This window comes from Euphorbia lathyris, chromosome 3 (genome assembly GCF_963576675.1).
Source record: "Euphorbia lathyris chromosome 3, ddEupLath1.1, whole genome shotgun sequence".
In the NCBI taxonomy this organism is placed as follows: Eukaryota; Viridiplantae; Streptophyta; class Magnoliopsida; order Malpighiales; family Euphorbiaceae; genus Euphorbia; species Euphorbia lathyris.
Window position 1 is genome coordinate 65,065,383 of NC_088912.1, and position 13,287 is coordinate 65,078,669.

The 13,287-nt window shown below is 37.0% G+C and overlaps 1 protein-coding gene across 1 annotated transcript; it reads left to right on the forward strand.

Moving 5' to 3' along the window:
• Positions 1 to 234: 234 nt before the first annotated feature.
• On the forward strand, positions 235 to 12,411 carry LOC136221704 (Golgi SNAP receptor complex member 1-1). Its single transcript, XM_066009132.1, has 5 exons — positions 235 to 480; positions 1,339 to 1,578; positions 2,364 to 2,531; positions 11,640 to 11,753; positions 12,060 to 12,411. The coding sequence occupies exons 1-5, from the start codon at positions 442 to 444 to the stop codon at positions 12,171 to 12,173; spliced, it is 675 nt and encodes a 224-aa protein (XP_065865204.1). The 5' UTR covers positions 235 to 441; the 3' UTR covers positions 12,174 to 12,411.
• Positions 12,412 to 13,287: the final 876 nt, after the last annotated feature.

Genomic DNA, 13,287 nt, shown 5'->3' on the forward strand with positions numbered 1-13,287 from the left:
AATGTTCTAATCGAGTCTGCTCGCAAGCTTTCGAGCCGAGCTTTGACCTGTTCAAGCTCGGCTCGTTTACGAACCAAGCCAGTAAATCGTGTTCACTAGCGGCTCGTTTACAAATCGACCCGAGTCAAGCCGAGCTTTTATCGAGCCGATCACCGAACCGCTCATGAGCGGCTCTGCTCATTTACAGCCCTAGGTGGAAGAGTTAGAAATTGAGAAATTTAGTATCCAAATGAATTTGCAATTACGCAATACAGCGCCCGACAAGTGCCATTGAGAAGAAGCGGACCATCCGTCTCCGTCTCCCTCTTCCCTCTCCAGATCTCTCTACCAAACCTCTCCCTTTCACATCCATTTTCAACAATCCCCCATTCTTTCCTTCGTTTTCTTTTTCTTATTTCTTATCCCTGTTTCTTCAATTCTAATACAAGGAAGACGAAAGAGATGGATGTTCCTAGCTCATGGGACGCTTTACGAAAACAGGTTAGCTCCCATAATTGTTCTCTCTTCACCTTCCTTAATGTTATTGAATTTTCAATTGGTTTCCGGTTCGGTGCTGAGATTTCACGAGAGCGTACCTTCAGAATTCGAATTCTGTTGATTTTGATTGGGTTGTAGTTCATAGATTTATTTCTTTTGCTTGTTTCATGTAGATAACTTTGTGATTAAGACTTCTGGGAACAATATAGAGATACATTCCATTTTTTTCTGATTGTGATTGAAGATTAATAGATTGTGCTAGGAAGTCAATTGTATATTAAAAATATGCTGTGAAAGAAAAAGTTTTGTTTGTTACGAATTTAATTTTTTTGAAACCATTTCTCCTACCTTGCCGCTGACATCTCGATCCAGATTAAATTAGGATAGCAGTGGAATACTACTTGGATCAGGTTAGAAAGAAAAATCGGAAGAATTTTGGGTGAATCTGAAATAACAGTTCAGTTCTCCATTCTGAAATTCATGGAGTGCTTACCTAGATTAAATTTGTTCATAATGTGGCAGAACTCTTATTTTTTTTGCTTGTTCGCTTCTTGTGTATATTTTGTAGTCTGCTGATAAATTTACTTCTCATTCCTAATTGACCACGCACTTATTATTAGTTCATGAGGCACAACCACACCCTAACTATTCTGGCTAATTAATACCTTAGCTACTTATTTCTTGAAGCATGAAGTTATCATGGTTTGCAAGTTATTCCATGTTTGGGTCAACCAGAGCTATTGCTTCTAGAAATCTTACTCTTTCTCTCTCTCTTCAAAAACACTGGAAGGAAGGATTCTTTGAAAATTTAACTGATTCTTGCTTAGCCCTGGTCACTGATTACTGAAGCTGCGATTGCAGGCAAGGAAACTTGAAGCTCAGTTGGATGAGCAGATGAATTCATATCGTAAAGTTGTTTCTGCCAAGGGTTCTGTAAAAGTTGATGCCGCGGAGAATGATCTTGAATCTGGGATAGATCGTCTATTACTGCAACTTCAACAAGTAAATTCACAGATGCAGGCGTGGGTGTCATCTGGAGGATCAGAAATGGTTTCTCATACCTTGACTCGGCATCAAGAAATCTGTCAAGATCTTACTCAGGTATAAAAAAATCTACTATTGTATTCTTTGAAAGCACAGTTAGCAGTTTATTGCTCGTGTGACCCTGGTGTTTAGCATTTTATACGTATTGAGTTGCTTTACTGGGTTGATGTATGGGGCCTATATAAATTAAGCTGAAACTGTAGTTAAAACGTTAAAACTTCATGTACAGAAGATAGTGATTTTCTTTTCATTACTTCTGCTCTCCTACTTAGACAGTTTGGGAAAAAAGGACAATAAACTTTGCTTATTTTATTTATTTATTTTTTCTCTCCATCTGATGCACTAACTCTCTCTCTCACACTGGGATAGAGTGGGAAAAGAAAGCAACAGTCTTTGTTTCAGGCCCTTAGGAACATCTGCTAAAATGTCTAGTATTACTTCGAAACCTCGAAACCTAATAGCTATTTACTGCTGGAGATTCTTTAAGCAGTCCAATATGTTGGATTTGTTAAAATCTTTAATTTCTCTCTCTCTCTCTCTCTCTCTCTCTCACACACACACACACATCCATTTGACTTCTTTGAATTGGCAATTTTTCTTGTTATCTTCTTCGTTGCTCACTGAAGCCTGGGCCTCACCTGTTGGCTATACAAGAAAGTGGAAAATGTTTTGTCATCCTCCTTTATTTTGAGTTTGGTATTGCTCTATCAGTTAGTGGTCCTCCTTTATTTCAAGTTTGGTGAGATTGGTATTGCTCTATCAGCTTATTAGTGGTCCGCATTCAACTGATTACATTGTCATTTAAGATAACTAATTTGATGCTTTGTATTATTGAAGTGCAGGAATTTCATCGTCTCCGTTCCAGCCTAAGAGCAAAGCAAGAACATGCTTCACTTCTTGAGGATTTCAGGGAATTTGATCGTTCAAGATTAGACTTAGAAGACGGTGTTGGTTCTACAGAACAAGATCTTCTTAAAGAGCATGCATCCATTAGTCGGAATACTGGACAGGTATGATGTTCAAAACTAGCTACTTTTTTCGTGCTACCTTACATGTTTATCTGTGTGAGTGAGAAGAGCACGTGTATATTTATCCATCATCTATTCACGCTCTGTCCATCTCAATTAAAGGCCAGTGTAGTAAGTCCTAATTGGGGTAAATGTTATACATTATCCCAATTCGGAGAATTTAAATTTGTGTTCAGCTGTGGTTTGACCCTTGAACACGTCATATAAAGTTTAAAGTATAGTCCTGATTGATTTTATGTTAGAATATATAATTATCACTTGTGGACGTGCTCTGCTTATGTCCAAGTGATGGTATCTCTTCTGGTAAATGCAACTTTACTCTTTTGAAGAGATGAATGGTTTTAGATGTGACTCGTATCTCTTTCTATCTCATTTATGCACTTCTTTCAATGCGCACATGCATAAATTAGGTTGAGTGAAGGGAGAGTTGGAGGCTACGCAAAGGAGATGTATAGGCAGTGTCTCTATGTTGTATAGTGTGTACCATGGGTAGTGTCTCTATGTTGATACATACAGAATAATAGGCATATTAATAATATGACAAGACAACTTACTTTGAAGTGTGAACCTCTCTTTTAAAGTAGTGCGTTTGAGTAGCATAATGATGTAGGATGTTGACACAGATAAGATGAGATGATTTTAATGTAATCCCTTATCAAGGGATCTGATTCCTTTCATCAAGGTTTGCTGGTTGTACAACCCCGTAACACTCTCCCTCAAGTTAGAGCATATATATTAATCATGCCCAGCTTGGTACAAATATAGTTGACCCGATTTCTCGGTAATGCTTTGGTAAACACATGGTAATTGGCTTTCTGTTTTGATGTGTGGAGTTGTGATTGTACTGTCTTCTAGTTCTTCTCTGAGCAAAATGACGATCAACATGTATGTGCTTGGTTCTTTCATTAAAGACATGTCATTGCCAATGGTAATACAAATAGTTGTTTCATTGTCACACCACAACTTCATTGGATTCGATTGAGCAAAACTCAATCTTACCAAGTAAATGATGTAGCCATACTAGTTCACATGTAGTTCGTGTGATAGCCTTGTATTCAGATTCCGCATTGGACCAATATACCACACTCAACTTCTTACTTTTCCAACATACGAGGTTGCCCCAACATATCCACACTAACAACATCCCAATGTGAAGTTCCAGGGGATAGCATGAATTGCCTTACAACACTTACTAGAAAGGCAATATTAGGACAAATAATTGTAAGGTAGTTCAACTTTCTAACAATTCTTCTATACTTCTCAAGATTTTCTCAAGGAAGTGACCATCTTCGCCTTTTAACTTCACATTTGGAATAATGGGTGCATCACAAGTCTCTCAAGCAAACCTACATTATTTAACAAGTCCAAACAATATTTCGTTTGAGTTGGGCAAATTTCTTTACGGTTGCATGACACTTGATTCCCAAGAAGTATTTTAATGGTCCTAGGCATTTTCTTTGAAATCAAGTAACAAAGAATGATTTCTTTCAATTTTGTGATTCGAGCGTCATCATTCCCATTAACAACTATATCATCGGACACTGAACTAGTAAAATGTATCCAAAAACTTGAAAAGAAAACAAAACGTCATAAACACTTCTATGTAAGCCAAATTCAAACACTGTAGCTCCCAAGCCTGGAGATTGTTTTAAGCCATACAAGAATTTTCGCAACTTGCACGCGTTCCCTGACGCTCCTTGAGGAACAAGCCTATGTGGTTGCTCCGTATAAATATCTTCATGTAAGAACACATTTTGACGTCGAGTTGATGAAGTGGCCAACTGTAGTTAACAGCCAAGGAAATAAATAGTTGAACCGAAGACGTTTTGGCAACCGGAGAAAAAGTACAGTCTCCTGTTGATGAAGTGGCGGAAGACGTTTTGGCAACCGGAGAAAAAGTAGTCTCCTCCATATGTTTGTGCATAACCACGAGCAACCAAACGAGCTTTCAACCTTGCAACAAAGCTATTCGGGTTCATTTTGGCAGTGAACATCCACTTAACCAATAGCTTGTTTTTGTGGAGGAAGAGACCAGATCTCAAGTGTGATTATGTTCAAGTGCTTTTGTTTCTTATTTCATTTCTTGCCAACCGGTATGAGCCGGTGCTTGAAAGGGATGTGGGAACAACAATAAACTATAAAGAGGTTTCAAAAGATTAATAAGGCATTATACGAGACAAATGAAGAAATTGGGTAAGTACGTGTGCGTATCTCTACACAGAGCAATAGGAAGGTCAAGACTAGGTTCAGGAGGTGAAGATCCATAGACAAAGTAAGAGATATATGATTTGTCTTGACTGGTAGGAGCTGGTGCCATAGTTGTTAAAGTCGCTTTCTGCAATCAAGGCTTGATTGCAGAAAGCGAGGCCCTGTTTAAAGGCTCGCCTTTGTGCAGGCCTCGAAGCCTGAATCAAGGCGCACCTCTATTTTTTCACTAGTTTTTTATTTTTTATTTTTTTACTGTTTTGTGTAAAACAAATGTTTGACTAATCTCAACCACTAATCTAATTTAAATAAGATTAATCTTAACCCTTGATCTAAATAAGAATATTGTAACAAACCATGTAAAACACTAGGATACATGGGATACCATGTAGAGTAAGATGCTACATTGATATATTTTACTTAAGAGCAATACACATAGGGATAAGGTACCAAAATAGGCCTAAGGTTTTTGGGGAAGTACCAATTTAGGCTCCACGTTCAAGATAGCACCAATATAGGCTTAACGTTTACAACATAACATCAATTTAGGTTTAACGTTTATAACATGGCATCAATTTAGGAATTACTAACAGAATGTGACACTTCATCCGTTAAGTCTGCCAACTCAGCACCACGTCACATAAAGTACCAAAATAGGCCTAAGGTTTGTAGAAAGTATCAATTTAGGCCTCACGTACAAAATAGCACCAATATAGGCTTAACGTATACCATAGTTGTGAAAGGCGAAAGGCGAGCTGAGGCGATAAGGGCAAAATATCACCTCAAGGCGAGGCGAGAGGCGAGGCGACCGCCTATCGCACGTGAGGCGACAAACAAATTAGAAAAACACAAAAAATAAACTATAACTCATATTGACTCGTTTAACTTCTAAAGTTTAAAACAAAATAAAACTTCTAGTCCTAATAACATATCAAACATCATCATCATCAATCCAAATCCAAATCTTCATCATCAAGCTTGTGTCATCATGTCCAAAAGCCTGCAAAATTTGGAAAATTAGACACTTGTAAGCTACTGTTCCATATAGTTTCATACATTTTCACAAACTTTCATACAGTTTCAAATACTTTCACACATTTTCACTTCATACATTTTCATAAATTTGCATAATAGTAGAAACTTTCATGAACTTTTGCAAAATTTGGAAAATTGGACACTTGTAAGCTACTTTCCATATAGTTTCATACAGTTTCAAATACTTCCACACATGAGAACAGAGAAGAGTATAGAAAAAAAAATACCTGTTTATGTCGATCGGTGCTGTTGGATGGAGGAGAGGAATTGTATGTCGATCGGTGCTGTTGGGTGGAGGAGAGTAAGTTTATGTTGATCGGTGCAGAAGAGGAAGTTTCTGTCTTGATGAATCGATGATGATGTCTTTAACCTAAAAATCCCTCTTAAAAACTGTAACTTTTCGCCTGAGTGCAGAAGGCGACCGCCTCTCGCCTCAGACCGCCTCTCGCCTGAGGGAGCCAGGCGGTCGCCCTATAAAATACGCCCGCCTTCCAGTGCAGAAGGCGGGGGGAGGATCGCGTGGGTCGCCTCTCGCCTCAGGCGACCCAGGCGATCGCCTTTCACAACTATGACGTATACAAAATAATACGAATTTAAGCTTAATGTTTACAAAATATATCCAATTTAAGCTGTGTCAAAAAGATAATTTTATTTTTCTAGCATGGTACAAATTAAGGAACTGATATTAGGCACTTTGGATTTTGTGTGGCTGTATGGTAACATTTTGGATACATTTTAGATGAGTTGTCAGTGTTAGTTTTGTGGATATTCAATTACTTTTAGTTTGCATATATTACACGAGTCCATGGAATTTAAGAGTCATGGAATCATTGATGAAAAACAAATATAAGGTTTTAATGAGCAAGAATAATAATTAATTATATTATAATAAGTAAGAAAATATAACTAAATAAAAAAGATAACATATAAAGTTAATAGGGAAAGAATATAATATGATTAATTGTGACGTTAAGATTAAATTGGATATATTTTGTTAACGTTAAGTTTAAATTCGTATTATTTTGTAAACGTTAAGTCTATATTGGTGCTATTTTGTAAGTGAGACCTAAATTGATACTTTTTACAAACCTTAGGCCTATTTTGGCACCTTATGTGACGTGGCGCTGAGTTGGCAGACTTAACGGATGACGTGTCACGTTCTGTTAGTAATTCCTGAATTGATGCTATATTGTAAACGTTAAGCCTAAATTGATGTTATGTTGTAAACATTAAGCCTATATTGGTGCTATTTTGAATGTGGAGCCTAAATTGGTACTTCCCCAAAAACTTTAGGCCTATTTTGGTACCTTACCCATACACATATGTATACAAGGTTCTCCTTCAATCAAGGAGACATTGTAGACCTACAACAACCTATAACAATGCTTTAGTTGACTTAGGCATGCTTACATTTATTACATTGACTTATTCTATAACACTCCCCCTCAAGATGAAGCATGGATTTTAATCATGGGCAGCTTGCTACAGATAGAGATAACATAGTCTTAAAACAATACCACTCAAAACAAAATAAAATATAAGAAAGTCAAGATAATTCAGGATATAAAACATAATCTGGGAGATGCAACCGAGAAGAACAAATCAGATAGGCGGAAGGTAGATGACAAGACGACAGCAGAACAACGATCCTTGTCGGAAACGGAGAAGCAGATACCAATATAAATATCGCGCAAGCGGCTGCCAACAATGTCAACAGAAAGGAGATTCACCGTAAACCTGACCGAACATGCACGTTTGGAAGAACTGAAACTTAGAACCCGAGGTCCAAACAGCCTACTCACAAGGTAGGCAACAATGCCGAAAGAAACAGCCCAGAAATGTAAACCTAGAAATTCTGCTCATAAAGCCGAAAACGAATTCTGGAATCTCCTTCAATCAAGGAGACATTGTAGAGTAAGATGCTACATTGATATATTTTACTTAAGAGCAATACACATATATATACAAGGTTCTCCTTCAATCAAGGAGACATTGTAGACCCACAACAACCTATAACAATGCTTTAGTTGACCTAGGCATGCTTACATTTATTACATTTACATTTATTACATTGACTTATTCTATAACAAATATCAAGACACATAACTAAATATAGAAAGACTAGAGAGGAATTAAGAGAGGAAGAGTCTCCTTCACTCCACTCAAACATAAACGGTGACAGACACACAGAAGAACATCAAGTGACAATGAATGATTATTAGTTTAGTAGCATGAGTTAGGTACTTAGGTTAAGACGTTAAGTATATGTTAATGTATCTATGAAGTATGAACTTATGTTTTTGACATTTATGATTTAGTATTATGTTTTTATATGGTCATAAGTGTGTTTTTTTGGTTTACGCGGTAACTAGTAAGAGTATATTTTTATTTTTATTTTCTACGTCTTGTGTTCCTCAAGCGCGTGCCTTGAGCCTAGGCTCCAGAACCCCTTAGCGCCTTGCGCCTTTAACAACTATGGCTGTTGCCTCCATAGAATGTTGCATACGCCCGGAATAAACCTCATGAACAACAAGATGAGAGAAGGAGAAATCACCTATTCATTTTGAGAGGAAATTACCCGTTTGATGACCGTATAAATAAGATAGTCATCCTGATGCGAACCCACGAGGAACAGTGCCTCGAAAACCAGGAAAGCTAACGAATCAGGGTTGGACAGAAAAGAACCCTTACAAAACTAAGTTGTAAAGACCTGATCCCAGTCTCCAACCGTTAAAAATTTAATCCTGAATTGTTCAAGTAGTGCCCCAAAGAACACAAGAGAAATCACTCACAAACTCTTAAGAGTAATTTTTTTTTTATTTAATCAAAAGGTGCCTTTTACGGATGAAAGGGCACACCATTAAATACATAAAACACAAATAAACCATGACTAGAATTGCCCTACCTTAGACAATAACATTAGTACAAGGGTAATTAGGGAATTAGCTTAGTCAACCATAAAAACAAAATACTACATAAATGTTTCAGACAACAAAACAAATCAATAATGAAAAACCAAATCAATTCATATGGAATTGATAAGGTCCATGTGTTGAAATTGTCATTGTGACCATTCAAATATTAAAAATCAATTGACATTGAGTTGATTTTCAATTCCTGTAAATTCAAATGGTTACAACTCATGTGAAGAGTTTTGAACTAGTTTTACCGCTCGTGTCGGCCTCTGTTTTGATTTCAATTATCCCATGTTCGTTTTGTTTGACGTGTCTTCTTTCTGAGCAACCTGAAAGGTATGAAAGAGTTAGAGATTCCGGGTTTTCACTAGTGTTAATTCGATCCGACATATCTAATATTTGCACTACATATGTTTGAAGCTCCTCTTCGAACTGCTTAGCACGTGCTCGAGTGACAGGACCATCTAGTAAACGTATTTGCTCCGTGTAAGAATCCATATTTTTAGCCCGGGTTATATCACATCCTTTGAATCATGAAGGGAGAATGAGAAGGCGCAACAAAACAAAGAAATATGTATTCTTGAAAAAGGTAATATCAACAAACACCAAATAACAACCTAAAGAAGGAGAATAACAAACAATAGCCTTTTTGTTGAAGAGAATAACCCACAGAGACACTTAAGAACTTTAGGATCGAGTCTTGATACATGAGGCCTTATATCCTGAACAAAGCAAGTGCACCCAAACACACTAGGAGCAAGCGAGAACAATGTTTGTGAAGGAAAAAGCGAAGAATGAGGCATTTGATCTTTAAGAACAAAGGAGGACATATGGTTAATCAAGAAACAAGCAATATAGACAATATCAACCCAAAATTCTGTAGGAATTTGCATATGAAACATAAGAGCTCGGTGAACTTCTAGTAAGTGACTATTTTTTCGCTCAACCATCCTCTTCTGTTGTGGGGGTGACAATAGAAGAGATTGATGAATAATACCATGTTGTGAAAGATATGTTTTAAAGGAAGTTGAAGAATATTGTTTAACATTATCACTAATTGAGACTGAATTTTAGCATGGAAAGCACAAAATATGGAAATTAATTCTAGACGATTTTTCATAGGATATAACCATGTAACTCGAGAATAGCATCAACAAAAGTCACGAAATAACGAAAACCAAACTTTGTCAAAACATGACAAGAACCCCATATATCAATGGACCAAATGAAAAGTAACATCAACCCGTTTATTTATTCAAGGAGGATAAAAGACTGGTGTGTTGCTAAAATTGACATGATGCACTCTCCAACTTAAATTCATGTTTGAGACTGAGGCAAGAAGATGTAATCTTTTAAAGAGGGTGACTGAAGCAATAATGAAGTTCTAGAAGAGAGGGAGAGGTACTAGCACATACCATTTTCTTGGAAACATATACAAGGCTAGAATCAAGAAAATACAACCCATCCTTTATTGTCTCCTTAAGAAGAACTTGCTTTGTCTCTAAGATCCTGAAAAAATGAAAAATGCAATGGTCGGGAAAGAAAAAAGCATACTAATTTAAGTCTTTGGTAAGCCTACTAACATATAATAAATTAAATGGAAACTGAGACATGTTCCACGCCCAATTACTGAAACAATAGAGCCATTAGCTAAGGTAAAGCATGGCAAATAGGATAAAAAAAAAAGGGCGGCCCGGTCGCACTAAGCGTCCCCGCTGAGTGAGGGTCCGGGGAGGGGTCCCACCACAAGGGTGTACTGGGGGCAAGCCTTCCCCTGCCAATTTATTTGGCAAGAGGCCGCTCCTAAGACTCGAACCCGTGACTCGAACCCGTGACCTCTTGGTCACACGACAACAACGTTTACCGTTGCACCAAGGCAAATAGGATGAGAATTTAAAATCCAATGGAGTACCTTGACTGCAGGTCATATGATCAGTGGTGCAGGAATTAATAACCCAGCAATGGTAAGACAGAGATATGTAAGCAACAAAATTACCTGTATTAGCTAATGTGGATGTTGAAGAACTTGCTTCATTTAATTCTGCCATTTGAAAATCTCAACAAAGAATAGTACCACTTAGTCTAACCCATAATTTCAATTCAGATCAAGAAAATGATACTCAACTTCAATGCGAGTTCAATTAAATGAAACCCAGAGATAGAAAGAAAAAACCCAACAATAAAGTTCACGAAATTCCAAGGCAGACTATGGGAGTGAAGGGTCAAAAGGAAATCACTTATACATGTTCACACCCGTTGGTGAACTGACTTGAGAACAGCAGACACAGAAGGTGATGCTGGAGAAGCTGATCGCAGCCTGAAACAGTGATTCACACACGATGGCCCGCGAGACCCACGTGCAGCTCCAACGAGCACAAAATTTTACGGATAGGCCGATCGGCACATATCTTTGCATTGTGCGCTGGCGGTGAAAAAAGAGAGGAAAGAGAGAAAAATTTCTTCCCAATAGCAAATGCTGTTCTCTCCAAACAGAATACCATGTTGACACAGAGAGGATGAGTGAACTGTATGATTTGTATTATAAACAAGGGAAAAAGTTAATACCTGTAGTCTCCTTAGTGTTACTAAAGTAATGGTGCACCATGTGTGCAACATTTGTTATGTAGAGGTGTCACAGTTTTGTGTAGAAGTGTCGGTGGTGGTCTTTGCATGGAGTTATAATGTCTGTGACATATGCATCATAGAATTCCTACTACTGAATATGTATCGCCACTTTCTCTATATAATATAGTGCTCGGTAGCACATGATTGTCATTTATAAAATTCTACATCATAATGATAGATATGGTGTATTATGTGTAACGCCAATTTGATTGATAAACAATGGGGGAAAAATGAAATGCTCTTGAGAATTGATCTGATTTTGCGAATTGCTGGGTTTTACTGATGTTCTTGATTGTGTCTGGTACTGCAGATGGATACAGTAATTTCACAAGCTCAAGCAACTCTTGGTGTTCTTGTCCTTCAGCGATCGACTTTTGGTGGAATTAATTCAAAGCTCAGCAATATGAGCAGCCGTCTTCCAACGGTATGTAAGCTTTTCCTGTATGTTTTAAAGGTTTTTGAATTACAGAGTGATATTTTCACGTTGTTGTTCCTTGGCTGCAATTTGTAGTGCATAAAATATTTTAAATGAGTCTAGATGCTAAAGGATCTACCTGTTAGGAATTAGAGCTGCGACCCACAGAATTATTAGTCAAGGGCTGGAAAGAAAATATGAAATTGAAAAATGTGACGGTTAAGTAGGAAGGGGTTTAATTTGGCAACTTTGGGAGAAGAAGAGGGTGTTAGTTTATGCAATTTTAATATACGATGATATTACGTAATGATGCAGGTGAATCAGATTCTGTCTTCGATAAAGAGGAAAAAGTCGATGGACACCATAATACTTTCCCTGGTTGCATCAGTATGCACTTTTCTCATCTTTCTATATTGGTTGACAAAGTAAGAACATTGAGGTTCATGGATGGTGAAACAACCCTCCTATACATTGACTTTTATGCTCTTCATGTAATTAAGGAGGGTTGTGTTGTGAAATCACCAGTTGGTAGTAAATTCTGTTTCTATATCCATACCATGTATTAGTATTCATTGTAAAGGTTAATACAGAAAGTTGTGTAGACAAGATGATGATTAAAAAGTGCCGAAACTGAAAATGAAAATGAACATGATTGGTTTTTTCACTATGTTTATGTACCAGGATTGTCAAATATTAAAGCTTTTGAATTTGTAACATCAAGTGTTCTTGGAAATAGCAGCATAATCTTAAAATATTGTCTGTGGAGTCTTCAATTGCAGTGTTTAGGGCTTTTATTATTGCAGCAGAAAGATGAGGTGATGTAGAATTGTTGATGTCAAATGGTCTGTTATTGTTATTAGTGATAGGTATAATTTTAGGCCTATGGTTATTGGAGGAGAGTGGATGTTTAAGGTTCACTTAGAAAACGGTGCAATCTTAAGTCTAATGTTTACTTGCACATTTCTGTTAATAAAAAAAGTTCATTTTTCATCAATTTTGATTTAAAATTGTACCAACTGATCATCGTCACCACCACCATCAAGGAATTCTTTGCTTCTAATGGCATAATGACAGTGTTCGATAACTTATTTTGCCAATGTACATTTCCTTGTAAGAATCCTAACATTAGCAAGTTTTTGGATCTTAACTTGGGTTAGTAATGAAACCCTAAAAAAACAACAACTCTTTGGGAGTAAGTAAAATTATTAGAGGGATAAGACTTCACAAATCCATTTATTTCTACTCTCTGGCACTAATGTATGAATTCGTTTAGAATTCTGTAATATTTTGTAATTCCTTGAATTGGCCTTGTTTGGCAGGGTAGTGTTTTAACTTTTAAATGAAAGGAAAACAACTGTTATATAGCAACTCAATTGTTAAAATTTCAATTATGAGCATAAATAGAAGAGGTCAGAAGTTTGTTCTATTTTCTCGCAGCATAGGATAGTTTGTTCTATTTTAATTGGAAGTTCCATTCTACATAAAGTCACGATGTATAAACAAGTAAAATTGGTGGGGCCAAAATTTAGCTAAAACATTAAAG